The 19368-nt window shown below is 40.3% G+C and overlaps 1 protein-coding gene across 2 annotated transcripts in view; it reads left to right on the forward strand.

Annotated features, from left to right (window-relative positions):
- Nucleotides 1-2323: 2323 nt before the first annotated feature.
- TMTC4 (transmembrane O-mannosyltransferase targeting cadherins 4) overlaps nucleotides 2324-19368 on the forward strand; it is a 55068-nt gene continuing 38023 nt past the window's right edge. Inside the window, exons 1-5 of one of the 2 annotated variants that reach the window (XM_015643091.2) lie at nucleotides 2324-2405; nucleotides 4704-4919; nucleotides 9470-9585; nucleotides 11609-11825; nucleotides 15800-15887. In XM_015643091.2, coding sequence (XP_015498577.1) covers nucleotides 4758-4919; nucleotides 9470-9585; nucleotides 11609-11825; nucleotides 15800-15887 — 583 coding nt within the window. In that variant the 5' untranslated portion in view covers nucleotides 2324-2405; nucleotides 4704-4757. Of the gene's footprint in view, nucleotides 2406-4688; nucleotides 4920-9469; nucleotides 9586-11608; nucleotides 11826-15799; nucleotides 15888-19368 lie in introns of those variants that run through there. The other variant, XM_033513970.1, reaches the window with a different exon arrangement.

Here is a 19368-nt window from a genome sequence, read left to right on the forward strand (position 1 = left end):
GACATAAGTGGTGATGAGGTGATTTACACCATCTGTGCATCTGGCTATGTGGAAATATATATATACTTGACCAGAACTGATGATACCAGCAGACACACCAAACAAATGAAATTCCAGTTATACAGTACAGATCAAGGATGTGCAGATGTCCAAGAAATGTGAGCAAAGGCGTTATGAAGGAGAATATTTGATTTGAATAGGCCATTAGTAGAAATAAATACATCAGCAAATGCGATAAAGTCAAATTAGCTATGGGAACAAAACACAGAAATGTTAAAGTGAGTCAAATAGTGTAATCGTCTGGCAATTGTAACAGTGAGTCTGGTGAATAAAATCTCAACCTTGATTCACAGAACCTTACATATATTTACATATGCTTAAAATTAAAATAAACTCTTACATATGGGCAAACTTAAGCATGAACTGAAATTTCATTTACTTCATTAGAAGTTATAGAAGATAAGACTGAATTCATTATATACTGTCTTTTCTAAATAAGGAATTTCTTTCTAAATTGGGCCCCTCTTTTCTGAGTCAGGGCCCTTCCACTAGCAAAAAACAATTAAAAATTCTATTAAGTATTGTAATCTCAGGAAGATTGTTGAATTTGAGAATTCTTGTTGACTAGAATTTAACTTGATAATACATATGTGTGATATTTGGAGGGTGGAAGTTGAAACAGAAAGGAAATGTCAGGAAACATCAACCAGCACTTCCTAATCATGAAATAATATGTCAAATCAGCTATTTTTACGTTTTCAGGAAGTGATATAAATCCAATGCTTTGGATTGTAAAAGCAGAAACCTAGAAACATACTTCTGTTAATTATCTCATGGTTTACCTTGTATTTATAAGGCAAAATGACCCAAAAGTCATAAAGACATCTTTCACTTTTACCACTTCATGATGGCAAATTGTGAAACAAAGCTTCCTCATCGTGCCCACTTAGACCACTAAATCAGGGACAAAGCCTGAATAGACGAGATCATTTTAAAGCAGGAGGTTCAATTTATTGCTTTGCAGGTCTTTGCGTATCTATTTTAGCTCTTGTACCACAGGTACTAGAAGTCTGCAATCAGTTCACAGAGCTGGGAGTGCTTGATGACAGCAGGTCGACGGCTTTCCAGCACTTCACAACCAAGAAGCACCTCAGACGCTTTATGGTAGCTGTTTAACAGGCACAAGTTACAGACTTCCATCTTAAAAGCAGGCGCTCCACATACACAGCTGAATAATATAGGAGCCTGGCAATTGTGCTGCCTCAGCTGCTGCCTCACACGAAGCTGAGCTGCCCGTGTTGCAGAGCAGATGTTCCAGAGCAGGTGTCAGCAGACAGTTATGGGTGGCAGCCACCAAAGCCCTCCCAAAGCAGTGTTTCCACTCGAGAGTTAAAGCCTCAAAGGAGCCATGAAATAACCTTGTTAATTTGACGCTTGATAATGCAAACATCTTTAAAAATCCCACTCCAAATTGTATGTCACTCCCTGGCACAGAGTCAGGAGTTCTCATCCAATTTCAGCATATTAAGATTTTAATGGGTTTTTTTTTTAAAGAAGCTTCTGCCGAACAATTGGTGTTACCAGTTCAATGTTTAATCACACTTTCTTACAAGGAAATCGCGGTGATGTTTAAACGTGCGAATTAACTACACCTGATACAGCCTTTTTGCTGTCTCCTTACAGTACCTGTCCTGCGGAGAGCACCTACAACAACACCAGTAGGACGAGAGCCTCTTACAGAAAGGCTGGAGCGCTCCGCAGCTCACCCACTACCCGTCCCAGGCGGCGAGACCCCGACACCGCCCCGCTGGCTCTGTGTCAGCTCCCGGGGGATCCTGGCTCCGCAAACGCCCGCCGCCGCAGGAACCTCGCCTTTGCGAGAGGAGGGAGCACTCGCTGCTCGCGGTTCTCCCGCCCCCGTGCCGGGCGGTCCCCGCTCTCCCCGGCTCACCCGAGCCGCCCCCCACGCCGCGGCCAGCCAGATGCGCGGGACCAGGACCACGGCCGGGGCGGGGCGGGCGCGCACCGGGAACGCGGCGCAGGTGACGGCGGGCGCTGCCAGGAGCCCGCCCGGCCCCGCCTGCTCGCGGGGTGCGGAGTTTGGGATGAAGGGGGAGCGACCCGCGCCGGCCCCGCTGCCTCCGCGAGCGACCGCCCGGCTCCGCCCTCCCGGGCCCGCCCGCCGCGCGTCACCGCGGCCGCAGCCAATGAACGCGCGGGTCTGCCTCGGGGGGCGGGGCCATGGAGGGGCGGGGGGGGGCGGGGGCCGATGGGCTGCGGGGTTGTTCCCGGGGGGCCCCCCCCCCGCGCCCCCCCCCCCGCCGGCCGCTCCGGCTCGGGGCTCGCCGGGCGGGAGAGTTTCGCTCCCGGGTGGGAGATGCCGCGCGGGCTCCGTGTCCTCGCAGGTAACGCCGCGCGGGGGAGCGGGGGTCTCGCCAGTGCCTCGTCCGTTGGTGGGACCGGCCCGGGGGCGAGGGCCGGACGGGACGGGCCACCCCTACGGCGGAGACGTCGCCGCCAGGACAAAAGGGGAGCGGCGAGCGGGGGAGGGCCACCGCCAAACTCCCCGTGGGGCTCTCCTGCCCTCCCCACCTCGCCCTCCCCAGCCTCTACACTTACCCCGCAGCCGTCGCCGCCTTCCCGGGCTGGCTCCTTCCCCGGGACCGCCCGCCGGCTGCCCGGGACGCCCCCAAGTTTTCGGGGCTCCGCGCACGGCCAGCGCCAGCCTGAGTGCGAGCCACCCCCGCGGTGCCGGCGCTCTCCGGCGGGACGCACCGAGCCCGCCCCGCCGCCGGGCTGCCCGCGGTGTGCGGCGGCTGCTCTCCGGGTCGCCTCGGGCTCCCCTTTCCCTGGAGAGGGCGGCGGGGAGGCGCCCTCCCCGTCCCCTGCCGCCGGGCAGCGGCGTGCGCGCCGCCCCGGGGAGGTGGCGGTCCCTCGTGGGTGCCCGCACCGCCACCGCGCTGCCCGGGGAAGGGAGCCCCCCATGGACCGGCCTCCTGCACCGCGGGGAGGAGGGCTGGCAGCAGCTGTGCGCCCGATAAATAGAGCAGGCGTAATGGGAGAAACTTTCGGGACGAAATGGATTTTGAGTGGATTAAATATTTTAATTGCGTGGTGCGTGTTGATGCTGTATCCATGCTGTTGGGAGCGACGCCGTGCACTTCCCTCAGTTAATAGCCACGCTTTCTCTCTTTGTTCCCGTCAAACTACGAGCACACGGGTGAACTACTCCGAGAAAAGGTTTTGCTCTTAAAGCAGCTGCTTTGCTCAGCCAGGGAGCTCCAGCCTCTCAGGTTGCACAGCTCCAGGTTACTGACTTTATCTGAATTTGGGAGCAGCGCCATATGGTCTCCAAAGCGAGGAGGGGCACTGGTGTGGCAGGGTGCACTGCCTGTCCCTGTGCACTTGTGGTGTGTGTGCAGGAATTGGGAATCTGCGGGGACCGGAATGTTATATTGCAAAAAGAGAAAGCTACAGAGCAATTTTTGTAGCAGCTCTAATGGTCAGCTCTGTTCCAGAAGCCAAATGATTGGAGCTGTTTTGCTAGACCGTGCAAAGACGGTCTGCAATGTTTGCAGGGGTGCACTGGAGCTATTTTTCTAGATTTTCTATTTCTCTGTATGAAAGTATTAAGTGCAACATTTTCAGGAGTGCAACAGTTGATTTAACAAGCAAATAAATAAGAAGAGACTGAAGATGGGTACATATAGTAGCTTATCATTCTTTGGGCTTACAAAATAAAAAAAAATTCATATTCTGCCTGGCTTTTACTGCAGTTTTCCATTCATAACCTCCTTTGCTTGCCGTTTATACCAGCAATTGATAATAAGACCACTCACAGTAGTGTCTGAGAAGCGAAGGCAGAGTAGTAGTCCAGACAGAAGGCTGGCTCTGGAGCATCCAGAGAGACCCATCCAAGTAAAGGTGTCTAATGGGTGAAAACCTCACCTCTAATGGGTGAAAATCCAAGCACACTGATATATCACTCAGTGTGCTTGGATTGCAGGCTCTTTTTCATCTGCCTCAATAAGCCCATGAATACAGCAGTGGAATTTCAGCTGCACTTGAGGCGTGCAAAGTGACCTCCTGAACACTGGTCCCATCTCAGTTCTAGGAGTTTTGTTGTCTCATTGCTTGAATTGTTGAGATTTAGGGCCTAGTCCATTAACTGCTATCTCCATGTGTCTATCTGTGATGTTTGTATGAATTCCTTGCATGGGGGAATGTGTAAGACTAGGTCCTTTAATTTGATTAACTGAAGGGAATTGGGCTCTTTTGGCAGTTGACAGTGTTTGCTTGTCAAACGCAAAGGAAATTATAATGTTTATAATTTTCTACATAAGTTTATAAATACTTCACCCTCCCCACTGATGCATCTGTTTGTATTGCTTGAAAAGAACAATAAGAAACAGAAAAACAGTGATTTGCTCTAGGTTTTAGAATTTGTCTGTGCCAAAGTTTTACCTTAACATCCAAGAATTTCTTGTATTTCTCTGTGCTCCAACCATGAGAAATTTTGCTTTTACTTCCTCTTTTGAAGTACAAAATTATGTTAGGTATGTTCCAGTAACTGAGAGGCACTGAGAAAAAAAAAAATGTAAGTTTATATGAAACTTCATCTCCTCTCCCAAGCCAGCTTTCCTTTAAAAATCTTTTTTAGTGAATTAGAGCTGTAAGCATTCACTTATATGTGTTTCTTTCAGATTTTCAACCAACATAATGCTGAAGCTCCCAACTTGGAACAAGTATTTCACAGAATGGCACAAATGGAACCTAATCTTGACCATGACGTATCATGGTTCCTCCTTCCATCGTACTGGGCTAAAATGGTTGTGGCATTAATTTCCTTCCTCTGTTTTGCTAACAGCTATGATGGAGATTTTGTCTTTGATGATTCTGAAGCCATCATCAATAATAAGGTTTGTTTCTCTTCTTTTCCTTACACCCTGCGGCATAAATGGTCATAGGAAAAGAAATAATGCAACAGTTGATCTAAATAGGCCTAAAAGTTCCAGTCTAGTAAAGAGCTTCCTTTTGGTATTACTTTTTTTTTTTTTAAAAACTTATTTTTTCTAGTTTTTAGTGTTTTTTAAAGTTAAGTTTGATTTAAGGTTATCTGTACATCAAGACTGCCAGTAGGTCTAATTTTATCCTCATTCCTAAGTCAGTGAGACTGTACAGTAAACTTTTTTGATACCCATGGATGTTAATAGGAGATTTTGTTCATTATCTTCTCAGGGTCACAGAATAAGACCAGTGATTAAACTTAGTCTGGTTGCAGGTACATAAGGCATCATTAAGGTCTTATAGGGTGCAGGGGGTCTTCAGGTATAGTTTATACCGTAAAAATGTTATAGGAGCAAGCAAAACTCCTTTTTTCCCTCCTCCCCCACCTTAAAGTTCCTGTGACAACAATATTTTTTTAAGATTGAGGTAGAGTATTCTTGTGTTCCATTTTAAAGCTGACCATACATGCAATGAACAGACCTTGAAATGCTTAGAAATTAACATGTGATTGAAAGAAACCTCTAGCTGAGATTCTTTTGACTTTGAGCAGTGCAGTGTCTTCAGTTGCTGGGACACTTCACAGGATCACATGTAGCAGTGAGTGAGGCTGTGCCCATGGATGGGTATTGGTGTTACAGCTTTTATGCTGTTTTGGAAGGTACTTGTTAAATATTTAGAAAGAAAAAGCACAGGATGAAAATAATTGCATTCATCTGTTGGTTCAGTCTTCCTGAAGCCATGGGGTTACAAAGAGAATAATCCGGAGACTCATACTTCAAGAAGAACACAATTCACTTTTTTTTTCTTTTGCACAAAATATAGAGGCAACTTATCACAATGTGCCTTTTAGAATCATGCAGAATTACTGTTTCCTTAGACAAATTTCTATTATGTGTGTGCAAGTCATCATACCTTCAGTTAGAAATGTATGGGGGGAAAATACATCTGTCAACATGGAAATAAATCTCAAAGCTTTCAAGAGAATACTGTAGACAAATTAAGAACTTACAGCATTGTTGTTTTGGGTTTTTTTAAAGTAGTATTGTATTTTAGATTGCACAGCTCCTGGCAGTGTTTCATTCTGCACAGTTTTATTTGCAACCTGTTTATAATATTTTAATTTTGTAAAAGAGTGAACAAAAGACTGATGTTGAAACAAGGCAGGTTGTTTTGTTAGTATGCAATTTCCACAATTGTAATCTCTCTCTATTTCTTTCAGTCTTTACTCTAAAAATGTTTCAATTTATCTATGCAACCCAACAATTAGCACAGGATTCTAGCTGTTGGCAGTGCTGAGAACCAACTGCTTAAATAAATTAATCCATATGTAGTCTGTATGTTTAAAAAACTGGGAGGCTTATTCTATTTTTCACATCAAAATCCTCTATTCTTCCCTAGAAATGAAATGAGGATTTTGTGACAATATAATTTTAACACAGGGGTCATATGGATATATCGAAATTCAAAATCCACAAGAAAAATGTAGAGACAATGAGTTTACCAGTTTAATGGGGAGAGAGATTATCTAGCAATGGCACAGTTTATTAAACAAAGCATAGCATACTTTATTCCTTTTAATAGGAATAATAGTTTAATAGGAAAGACAGCAGTTGAAGTAATTTTAGATTTACTGAGCATTGCTGCTGTAGCATTTTCTTGGGTACCTCACAGTATCCTTTCTCTTAATTTCCTAGCTGCCATCATCTCAATCTTTCATTTCTTTTATTTTTTTTTGGGAAAAGATACACGTGACCCCATGCCTATCATATCATGGAACGTTCCATTATTAGATTTTATTGGAGATAAAGGCATGTTTTCCAGATGCTTTCTTATAATTTTAAGCAGCATTTTAAGCATTTTTAATTGGTAAACAACAGTGGCTTTTGTCTTTATTTATTTACTAGCTTGGCAAGACAAACAGTTGGATAAAGTAGAGCTTCAGACACAATATGTCATTTCCATAAGCCTTTATATAGAAAAACTGACCTTTCTTCAAATCTTGAACTCTGCTGTCTGTAAGTTGCTACTAATCAAATATTTAGAGATTATTGGATAGCTACTTTTGGGTTTTTTTAAGAGAAAATCATATGTAGCTTTTAAACAGCTGTGTCTCTTGGAGCAGACTGTTCCTATTTTAGGCTAAGTTCACCAAGTAGGAAAATTAATGTAAGAAACTTTCTTACAGAACTTGGATACAAGGGCAAGATACATGATTGAAGATTTTTAGGTCGTATGGAAGTATAATCTAATCACTAAGTAATTCCATGCATTCAGCTTTTCCTGCATTCTTCCGATGGAAGACAAAAGAAGGCTGATTATAGCGGAACCAGAAATCAAGCCTTGTACATTTCCCTTCTCAAGTTATGGAAGACCATCTGTGTGATGTGGAAGATGTACTTTTTTCAGTACTAACATTTATGAAAGTATGTCTTTCATGTGAGAAGAAAGACCTTATGTACATAAGGGGCAGTGCTGCTGGTTGGAAAAGCAGTCTGAGGGCCACACTACCCTCTGACAAGTGTCCCCTGCAGAGTACAAAGACTTCAGTGGATGCTGGTGTCCATCCCTGTCCCAGCTTGCCCCTGGAAAAGCTGGCTGTATTGATTTAGTGAGCTGCTGGTTGAGTGTGTTCCTGCTCTGAGAGTCAAATTATGACCTTTAGGGTTTGTGCATACCAATGAGGAATGGAACAGGAATTTAGGTGCCTAAGGCTAAAATAGCAGTCCTGGGAGAAAAAAGAAATTTCTAGCTATTACTTGGCAGTAGAAACATCTGTGAGAGTGTGAAGAAATTTTTCACCTTGGTAATTTTTAAGCCCAAGTAGGATCCACTGTGAGTCTTGATTTCTTAAGAAATTCCCTGAGAGTGCCTTAATTGACAGCTGCAGTCTAGGTTTTTTTCAGACTGCAGTTTTAGCCCTGCTCTCTTTTCTCTGTATTGATTAGTAACCTGCTAGAGAATACTTCAGTTCATTTGACTGTGTGCTAAGAACTTTAGCCTATTTCCTTCCTAATTTTTTTTCAATCAGCTGTCTAATACTAGCCAAATTTGATCAAGTGATAGAAATAAATCTCTTCTTGCATTGCTTTTTAATTTGTATTTTTGGATGGATAAAAGAATATGTTAAGACTATTCTTGTTAAAGAAGCAAGAAAAAAATTAGTTATTTTAAGTTTAGTTTAGCAGCTGCCAGTCATCAGGATCCAGCAATTTGGCTGTAATTTGAGAGAATGTGCAAGCCAAAAATACTAGCTAAGGATGTGATGGAAGGTTCTGGAGACCACAGGAGTGCTCAAGATACTATAGAAGCAAGTGAGAATTAATAAACGGAGGGAATTGCAATGTGAGAATCTTAAATAGGTGGAGTTGTAGGAACAATAAGACAGGGCCACCAGGGTTTGTAAGACCTTTTGTGGGGTTAGCCAGCCTGTTTGTCTACTTGTGTTTGCAGTGTCTTGTTCACCAGCTGTAGTTCATTGGTCTCAAATAATTTCAAGACAGAAGGTGGGGGCAGAGTAACTTGTTGATTGCAGGAGTAGTACTTTGTTCTTAGGTTCTGTCTCAAGTGTCTTTAACCTGCATGTCCTTTGCCGTAGCATAAATTGGTATTTAATTGCACTGGGGAAGCAGAAGAAGGGGAAGTATATGTTAGTTTTAACTTCCAAGCTTTTCCTCAGAAAACTGAGGCAGATGCTAGCAAGATCCTTCATTTTTCCTCTGAAGTGCATGCTTTCCATTTAATAGCCTACATTATTTGGATTTTTCATTATTAGTATGGCTTTGAGATAAAAGGGAAGAGCAAGAAAACAAGACCTTTTTCTTTGCAGTGTTTTTTTATAGGCCCCTATTGCACCCTGAATTAAAATAATTCATTACCTTTCTGTCTTTTAATCTTTTAGAGCAGTATGTAGAGATGTTGATTATTGATTTCATGTATTAAAACAACCTCTACTATTTGAATAGTTCTGTGCAAGGCAAGGCTTCAAAAAATAGCTAATTGTTGTTTCCTACCTTAAGCCTCCTTGATTTCATGTTTTCATTAGTGGTTATGCTACTGCACTGGTAAAAAATGGCTATTTTGCAGCAGTTTGTAGTTGACCTTCTTTGTAAGTAAACCTACACCTAAAATCAAAGGCTTTTCACAAAATTATAAGGTAAAGAGGTTTATCTGTTTCATATCTCTGCTATTGACCAGATTATAAACTGATGTGAATATAACTCTGAATTTCATGTAGTTATGCCTACTTACAGAATCCAGGATTGTGGCCTTTACAATGACAGCCATTCAAGATGTGACCTTCATTGCAAACTTAGGTACCATGGGGCAAATGCCAATAGTGAGCCAACGAAACTCCTGCTATGTCCATCTCAGTGTGAGCTTGTATTAGTCAGAACTTGTTTGTGCTTTAGCTGCTTTGAACAAAGGAAAAATTTTAAGAATCTGGTACTTTCTTTTCTTTTAGGACCTCAGGGCAGAAACCCCACTTGGTGACCTGTGGTATCATGACTTTTGGGGTAGCAAACTCAGCAGCAATACCAGCCATAAGTCATATCGACCGCTAACTGTCCTGACTTTCAGGTGAGACTTGTATTTTTGCTCGAGGTCTGAATATTTTTTGACCTATATTGTCTCAGTTGAATTTAGGGGGAAGGCAACAGAAAAGGCAAGAACAAAGTAGCTGGAGGGTAGTTGGATACCTTTCCAGAATACGATTTTTGAGTTCACTACCTTAATCTCAAATGATGTTTTAATTTTCCAATGGTTTCTTTCCAAAAATATTAATTATTTTGACATTCTGTACTTATATCTACTTTCCATAGATTTTGTCTTAATGGACTTCTGTACCTGGTACTAGGGGTGGTGTGGTTTAGTATGTCACACCATCAAGGAACTAGAAGGTATATGTTCCCTTCACTTAGCCATTCTGCCACTTAGGCTGCTATTGTAGTTTTTGTTCTCTGCTTTCCTGTTGACCTATCAAATTGTGTATTTTATAAATAGCATCAAGGTACTGTGGCCTTTTTCTGTCAGATCACTCTATAGTCTTCCCATCTCTTCACTCCAATATTCTAACTCGGGGGTCTGAGAATATAGTGAAATGTCTGCCAATATATAACTTGCTGGTTCTGTCAAATAACTAAAGGTTTAAGAGGATTACTTTTGTAGATGCTTAGCTCATGTTTTTTGCACAAAGATTTGAGCAAACAGTAGACCTTGTAGAAACCTGGTACAGTAATGCAGAGAATATTTGAGGAAGCCTTAATTTCTTTATTTTCCCCCTGTGACTCAATGGTGTCAGTGGGGACTTGGTGCTCCTTCTGCTGTTGCCCATTCCAAACCAGAGACTAAGTGAGTGCAGAAGAAGTGTTCCCACTCTTAGTCCTCATATTCAAGCAAAAACTTTGACCCTTTAGGGGCATGTCAGTGTTTTAAGTACCTAGCACTGTGGGTTTCACTGTCTATTTGGCTTACATCACATTTTCATCAAGAGAAGTAAGCAACTGAATAGAATATGTCAGATTCCTAAACCTATAAAATCTTACAGTGCTTTATACAGAACTTGCTTTCTTTTTTTTTTTATTTTTTTCTTCTTGTCTCTGTGGTACATTCCATCTCTAATAACATTCTGGTTTGTTTAAAGAGTGAACTGGGATACAATCATTACTATATCTGAAAGTATAGATGAGCCTGTGGAGATGGTCTATAAAATGGTATTTTCACAAGTAAGAAATGGGTTTCCTTAATTTCCCTAAGCTCCAACCTTTATGTGTATCATATTTATAATAGGTTAAGTTTTTAAATAGGTTTTATTTATGCCAAATGCAGATTAACCAAAATAACTGTGTAAAATTCCCTATTCAGACTGGATTTCTGTGTACCTTACCTACCTAAAAAGCATAAGGATAATAGCACAATGTTTCCCCCTCTTCTTCTCAGCCTCCATTTTACTGCAGAGTTCCTGTCTTGAATAGGGATTTAGACTGAATTTTCACTTGCTCTTCCTTCTGATTCTAATACTTGTATGAAATGTCTCTCTAATCAGCCTCAAATCAGTTACCAAGATGTGCTGACTACTTTCTGGGTAGATACTGATTGTACCCACATGCTAGGACCTCTTTCAGAGAGTACATCAGTGGAAATCATAGTCCCAGTGCATATTAGTTTCCTCACTGTGTGCATTTAATTAACATAATTTCATCAAGTTGGCTGCTCTTAAACCCAGGGGTATCCCTCAGTGGGCTGGGTTATTTATTCCCAGGATACTCCTGTGTTGCAACAATGAAATTACATTGTTGGCCAAGAGCCATTAACTATAGGAAAGTCTAAGTAACTATAGGAATGATTAACATAATGGTAGGTAGGTGTGTGTTTGGAGAGGATAGATACTGTATCCATGTGACATTTCCCTATGAATACCTTGGCCTAACAACTGGGATATTGTTTCTATCTTCTTTTTGTGGCTAAATTATAACACCACCAGGTGTACTGAGATGTCTGTTTTATTTTTGTGTGCAAATGTCTGCTGTGGGGTTGTTTAGTTTTTCTATTTGCATTTTTCTAAGCATTAATTCCTAGCCTTAATATTTTTGTTTCTATATAGAATTAATTACCTTTTTGCTGGAGGCTTCTACCCAGTTGGTTTCCATGTCATCAATATAATACTGCATTGCATTATCTCAGTGTTGATGGTTGATGTGTTCTCCATATTATTGGGTGGATTGCAATTCAGTAGTAAAGGAAGACGGCTAAACCTGGCTCCCAAGTCCTCTCTTCTTGCTGCTTTGCTCTTTGCTGTACATCCAGTGCACACCGAGTGTGTAAGTATTGAATAATTATCTCCAGAGATTTTTATTTTAGAAGTTCTTGACCGTTTTGACTAATTAATTCTGGCGTAGCCTTATACTCTACAGATTGCTTTTATATATTCTTAACGCTTCTCTTGGCACATGTCTTAATAGAACAATCAAATATTATGGTTAGTATCTCCAAGGCTTGTAATTCCATTGAGCTAGACCTTATTAAGGAAGATAAATCATTCAAGTATACAATAACTAAAGGAGGATAGCACTGCACTACAGAGTTTCCCTACCTCCTGGATTTCCCTAATTACTTTTCATTTCCATTTGCATTGATTAAAAAAAGCAAAGAGTTTTAAAATTGGAGTAGGGGCACTCTATGAACTTTGTATGTGACTGTTAGTATGCTGCATTCAGTTTTGCATCCAAGCTGCAAGGACAAACATTGGAAAAAATGGAGAGTGCTCAGAAGAGCCATGAAAATGATTAAAGGGCTGGAAATCATCCTATTTCATGAGAGATCAAACTGGGTTTATATTTTTAATATGAAGGAGAAGATTAAAGGATTTTTTTTTAATCACAATCTGTAATTATTTACATGGGGAACACAGATTTGACAGTAATAGGTCCTTTAATAGTGCAGGCAAAAGCAAAGATGTGAAGATGCAGAAGAGAAGCATGGCACATGTATATCAGCCAGTTAAAATATCTGACCAAAACACAAAGTCCTTGGGTGGGAATTCTGTGAAGAGAAGATGGTGTTATTAAAAAGCTCTTTTGTGCTTATAGTTAAGGAAATCTTATGACCTTATGCTAGTGGGCTTGCTGAATGTCATCACTGATTTCTTGATCTTGTGATAATGAATAAATGAGACATAAAATTATCACAATTAGGGATTTTTTTGGGGTTTTATTAGAATTTTGAAGGTCTAAGCTACAGAAAAAGTACTGCCTTTAATTTTGATTTTGTCCTAGCAATGAACAGTGAATCCTACAGTGCACATTCTACATACGTGGCACTGATTTTTCATTTATTCACAATATGCCCTGGTTTTGGCTTCTTGCATTTGCTCTGCACACAATTGGTGAGGAAAAAGTTATTGAAAGCTGTGCTCTAAGCTGATGAAGACCTTGCATCTATTGAAGACCTAGAGATGGTGCAAAGTTATGCATTAGTAATTTGACACCTTTTCTGGCAGTGTGGCTAAAACATCTTGACAATCATTCTCTGGTGTTCACTGGCCTGCACAATAACTTCTTTGTGAGAGTGCACCGTGTCAGAAGGGCCCCTCATATTTGCTCTCCAAAACCAGTTTTAGATGTCAGAGAAAAGTAAAACAAGTCTTCAGTGCTTTTGATGTTCTGACATGTAAAGAGAAATCTCACTTGAGTCTTAACTTTGTAGTAGACCTACTAGTGACCCCTTTATCAATATCCATAAATTTATTCTTCATTCCATTTGACTCTAAGAATATATTTAAATCAGCATGAGAATATTAATAAGCCCTTTGTCATGTCAAATAAATTACAAGTGATGTGGTCCGCTTGCATATTTGAAGACTTGCAAATGTTTCAGGCAAACTGTGTAAGAAGAGGGGGGAAAAGTAGCACACTTATTTTTCAGGCCTCTTCTAAAATCCAGGAATGAAAAAAAGCCTCTAATCATTTGCATGGTGAATAATAAATCTTGCTCCAGTGAAGAAGTCATTATACTGCTACAGTTCTAGGATGAGTGTGTGTCTGGCAGCATCTCTTAAAAAGCGTTCCTTATGATTTTAAACCTGTTAGTTTTAAGTATCCGACATCCTGGTTTTGAAATGAGATGACATATTTTGACATAAAATTGTGAAGAATCCGTCTGTTTGCTGCTTTGGGTTTTGGTTTATACAGTGAAACAAACTGTCATATAAAACAGATATTGAAAGGTGTAATGCTTTCAGTACCTATGTAAGGAAAACACTAAATTTTTCTACCTACAAATGAATAGTCTTGTGCTATAGTTCTCTAAAAAAAGGCCTGTTCTTTGTAACACTTCAATGTCGAAATGCTAAATGAATCATGGACGTAAGAATATATCTGATACTAATTTAAAACTGGTTTGTTTTCTTTCCTTTGTTTGCTTTCTTACCAGAATCTATATGCCTTGTCTTGCATTTTAGGTTAACATTTTGCTGTTGGAGTCATCTGAGGCCATGTGCATTATTAGCCCCTTAATCTCTTTGCTGTAACAAGTGGACATTTATTTTCGAAATTGTGTCAGCTCACCCTAACTTTTATCTCATTAGGAAGAGCAGCTCCTGAAGCAGAATGACACTTCATTTTTTTCACCTTTCAAAGCACTCCACAGCTATTGAGTTAATTCTCATAATTCCTTTGTATGATAGAAGAGGAAGCAGCAGAGAAGTCAGGTGTACAGCTGTAGATAAATCAAGAAGTTCTTCTGAACTGAATTTAGGAGTCCTACAGCTTCTTCTTTTACAGTGCTCAAGTGAAGCTGAGGGTAAAAGTGGGAGAGAGTCTCTGCAGTGGAATCAGTCATATTCTCATGCCTATACACTTCTCTTTCTCTGAAGTTATTTAGAAATAGTTGCTCCTTCATGCTACCCTGACACAGAAGCTGCCCTTTTCTTTTTTACTTTCCTTCTTCTGTTCCATACACAAAATGGGACAACTGGTATATTATGCAAGAACTAAAGTTCCTGCTTTTGTCCCTGAAATATGATCACAAAAAGTGAATTTAAAGAGAAAACCTGTAGCCGTTCTGCCCTGCCTCTGAACATCTCCCGAAAACATGGAACTCAGCACTCCAGGAAGCAGAGCTAGACTGAAAAATAAGGGGCATTTCCATGATCCTTGCTCTGGGTGTAGGTTCTAGTAAGTTTCCAACATCAGGGCCTGTACAGTCCCATACCAGCTCTATGTCATGATTTTCACAAAAATTTTGTGGTGTTATCCTGACACCTGTGTAATTAAGAATTGAAGATCCAAAAGTGTCTTGCTCTGTCTCAGCAAGTTATTGTAAATACAGTTTAGAGGCTTTAACCAAAGCTTACAGATAGCCCTGAGATTGCACTTGATTTAAATAGGTTGGCACAGATATTGAGTACAGAGGTCCCAGGATGTGCTTCTTGTTTTCTTTTGCATTAGTACAACCTCTGTTTCAAGATGCAGTTGATGGTAGCTCTCATGCAGTCAGTTAATATAACACAAAAGACTGCCAGAAGGGGATGATTTACTTTTTTTTTTTCCCCCCTGAATCTGCAAGCTGGAAGCTATTTGTCCATTCTGAGTGTTCAGACTGTAATTTGAAGGCTGGCTTGTCTTCCAAAAGTGAACAGTTTTGATTTGTGTTTCAGCAGAGCTGCCAATTTAATTGTGGTTCAGGATGTTTGGCTTCCAAGCCATGTAATGGCTTCAATTTGAAAAAGAGTAGATTTAGATTAGATATTAGGAGGAAATTCTTTAGTGTGAGGGTGGTGAGGCACTGGCACAGGTTGCCCAGAAAAGTTAGAGATGCCCCATCCCTAAAAGTGTTGAAGGCCAGGTTGGATGCAGCTCTGAGAAACCTGGTCTAGTGAAAGGCTGGGGGGGGAGGTGTTGGAAGGAGATGGTATTTAAAGTTGCTTCCAACCCAAACTGGTTTATATTTTCATGTTCTCTAAGTGTTCTGCTGAAATGCAATTTGATCCAAAAAACAGATGGAATTGTGTAGAGTCTAAATTTTATTCAGTGAAGTCCTCCTTCATTTCTTAAAAAAAAGATTCCATAAACTAAAATTTTCATAAACCGAAGACAAACCATTTATGTAGTTGATACTAAGCAATACCCAATAAAAAATAGGATGCATCTTAAAAACTGGATATAACTAATCCAGTAAATCAAGTTAAAGAAAAAAAGAGTGATACAGTTATATTCTATTATATATTTCACTTTTTATGTGTTCCTTTACTTCAGTTTTTTTAAGAATAAAAATCTGATAATTTTTTTTTTTAAAGGTTGCTGGGATTGTTGGCAGAGCTGACCTACTGTGTGCCCTGTTCTTCTTGTTGTCATTCCTTGGCTACTGTAAAGCATTTAGAGAAAGTAAGCATTCTGTTTGCCCCTTTTATCCTATTGCATATATTTTCAGCATTTGTACATTTCAGTGGAGCATAGCAAAATTTAAAATGCCAGATTAATTTGTTTACCCTCATGAAATATATTTTTTTTAAAAAAAACCTGCTTTAGCAGCTATTTATTGTTATAAATTTTGGAAAGGTTGCTGTCCCTAATTCTTGTTAAATACTGAATTTAATTTAAGAAAAGTCCACTTTATGATAGGCTTATTTGCTAAATGTTTTATTGTTTAGAAGCTTAATGATAAGTATTTTAGAAATAAATCAAACCTACAAATGTATATGCTTAAATATTTTACTACTCTTTATGCCATTATGTAGGGATGTCTTAAATGGGAGTCAACTTTTCAGAACATTACTTGTATTTTTAATGAATTGCAAAGATTTATTCCTGTGACTAAGCCTTCTAAATTCCTGCAATATGCAAGTGCTGGCATTTAATGCTGAATATAGAGTTATTCATAGAGTTTTTGTAAGACAGCTGTGTTTAACACGAACAATTACTTGGCAGATGTTTTTTCAAGTGAGCTCTCAGATCTCTGGTATTATTTGATCCGAATGCAGGTTGGCAGTTCAAATACGGTTGTGGAGAAATTATCTTGGGGGCTCTGTTAAATAAGCACACAAGAGAGCACGAGTTCATGACTGTGAAAAGCTATGCAGGACATGCAGTCTGGTATCTGAATGTGCTCCAGCACAGGAAATAGGGGACTCATTGGGTGAGCCCACAAGGAGCTGTGTTGTGAAGAGCTTGTCTGTCGTTCTATTATTCTATAATCCTATTGATTAGGCCATGATTAATGATTAACCAGAGCTGGCATGGTATTCTAGAGGTGCCTGAACTGGTGTGGCTTAACAGCATAGTTATGGCATCACAGGGACCTCAGTGTGGGTTAGTCCACAGTGAGCTGTGAGATGCTGTGAACAGCTCCTGCTGGTTCAGTTTAGGTTGTTTGGAACTATTGTGCATATTTCTATTGCTGATATAATAGGTTTATCTTGCCTTTTCAAATGTTACTTAGGATGATTCCTGTTTTCTTCGGATATATTTTTCTTCCCTTTGAGTAGGTTTAATTTCTTTCAACTGAGCTAATGATTTCTTGATGAAAATTGGTTTCTTGCTTGTTTGTTTATTCTTTTCTGACCTATTGTATTGGATACGATTGTGCTTATGATGTTTCTTTTATTAGTGGTAGAGTAAGACAGACAAATCAAAATATTGCTGTATCTGTTTTCCAGTGTCTCGGGTAGACAGGTAGACTTATATGGCAGGGGTAATAATCTTTGCTTGAAGAACTCAAGAGCCAAATTCTTAGGATGACTGCTGGAGACAATTATATAGGACTCTCCAATTATTTTGTTATAGAGGACATCTCAGGAATGATTAAGAATGTGTATTCTGGTTAAGGATGCTCTTCAACTTGTGAAGGCCAGTTTAATAGCTTTTAGAAATCAGTGTCAATGTAATAATATTCTTGGACTGAAATTTGTATCACTGATGCAGAAGAAGGAAAATGTTGCAAAGACAAGGTACTAAGCTGCCCTTGCTGCTTTTTATTGGGCATTACCTCATAATAGGAGAGCAGATGTGTCTTTTAAGCAGTTTTGCCAAGGAAAATTACAGTCTGCCAGCATTGTTTTTCAGGTCAGTTTTCAATGTTTACTGTCACTTTTGCTGCCTGGTTTTCCTTCAGCAACTTCTTGAAGTTTAGACTTTCTCTGTACACAAGAATTTGTATCCACATTACATACTTGAGTCTTTCACCTTGATTGCTGCAAAAGCACACTACTGACTCATCAGCCAGGAGCTTATCAGCCAGGCACTCCAGACCTTTTCTGCAGAGCTGCTGCCCAGGCCTTAATTGTGGCATGGTGTTGAGTTTGATTTCCATGAGGCCCATTCCCCAGCTTGTTATAGGCCCTCCAAGCAACAGTCCTGTTCACCATTGTACCCATCTATCCTCTAGCTGAGCCCCACCAAAGACCACAAGCAGTTTTACTTGCTGCCCTTACTGTAATGTTTTTTTCCTTTGTGGAGGGGAGGTTGGTCCGACCTGCAGCTGTTTGAGCACGAGTGCTCTGTGTAGGAATGGGTCATGACTGTTTTGCAAAGGACAGCTACAAAGAGAATGGAGGCTCTTCCATCACTAGGAGCTACATGACAAGGACAAGGGGCAATGGGTGCAGTTGCACTGGGAAAGGTTTCACCTTGATGTAGGGAAGAATATTTTTACAGCAAAAACAATCAATCACTAAACAGACTCCCCCTGTGGCAGAGTCCCCACAACTGGAGATTTTCAAGATGCATTTGGGCAGGGTTCTAGGTGATCTCATCTAGGCTCCCTTTCCCACAAAGATTGGACCAGTGATCTCTGGAGGCCCCTTCCAACCTGAGCTGTTCCTGTGGTTCTTTGTATGAAAGGTTTTATGGAAAGGTAACCAAATATGAGGAAGTGGCTGTGGTAGAATATGACTCTTCAGTGGGTTTGCAGAGTAAATAGAAAGTTTTACCCTTGGTATGAATTTCCTTCTTTTGTGAACAGTTCTTCTAGGTACTCTCAAAGAATAGGTTAAATAAAGAGTAAAGAACTTTAATCTGACTTTAGCTGAATTTGATTCTGCACAGATTGAGGGAGTCAATCCCAAATGTAAGCTGGTCTTAGTGTGAATATAAGAACATGCATTTTAAGAATATGCGCATATAATTTAAAAAGCAGACTTAGACAACATCTCCTAAGCAGCAAAGAAAAAGTACTTTTTCTTCTCTTAGAAGGTTGTCCTTCTGATGTCAGATCCTCAAGATCCAAAATGTCTGTGAAACTGCCAATGCATGTTGCTAATTCTAGAGCAAGAGCTGTTATTACATCATTTTCTAGATGCCAAGAGGGTAATTTATCTTTGTGAAATAAACTTTGTTTGTGAGAAAGAGGAGAAAACAACCAAAAACTCTTCTGTATAGGTTTATGTTCCTAATCAAATAGAGATGCTTTTTGGTGATGCTACACAAAAGTGGATTGTACCAGATTGTTCTAACATCCTTTTTTCTTTTGTCTGCTGGACTTTTTGTATATTAAAGACAAGGATGGCCCTAAACTGTAGGTCAACTGCATGTCTTTGTTCCTGGATTTGGCTGTCACATTTATATAGAGCTTAGCTCACCACATTTTTACAAAGAGTAGGGGAGGACTTATCAAAGGTTGATTTTTGTTGTTGTTGTTTAATTGTTACAAATAGATACACTGTGGTGTGACTCTTTTGGAGTATCACACTCACAACTGTTAAGACCATCGAGATCTGTGGACTGTATTTGTATTGTCTTTTGAATATGGTTACCAAAACATGTTTGATGGCATTTTGTTTTTATTTCATGAACTTAAAAGTGAGGATCAGAGTAAAACAAACACTGAAAAGCCTAATGTGATGCTACTGATATGGTTGGGTCAGTAACA

The sequence above is a fragment of the Parus major genome, chromosome 1, assembly GCF_001522545.3.
Source record: "Parus major isolate Abel chromosome 1, Parus_major1.1, whole genome shotgun sequence".
Taxonomy (NCBI): domain Eukaryota; kingdom Metazoa; phylum Chordata; class Aves; order Passeriformes; family Paridae; genus Parus; species Parus major.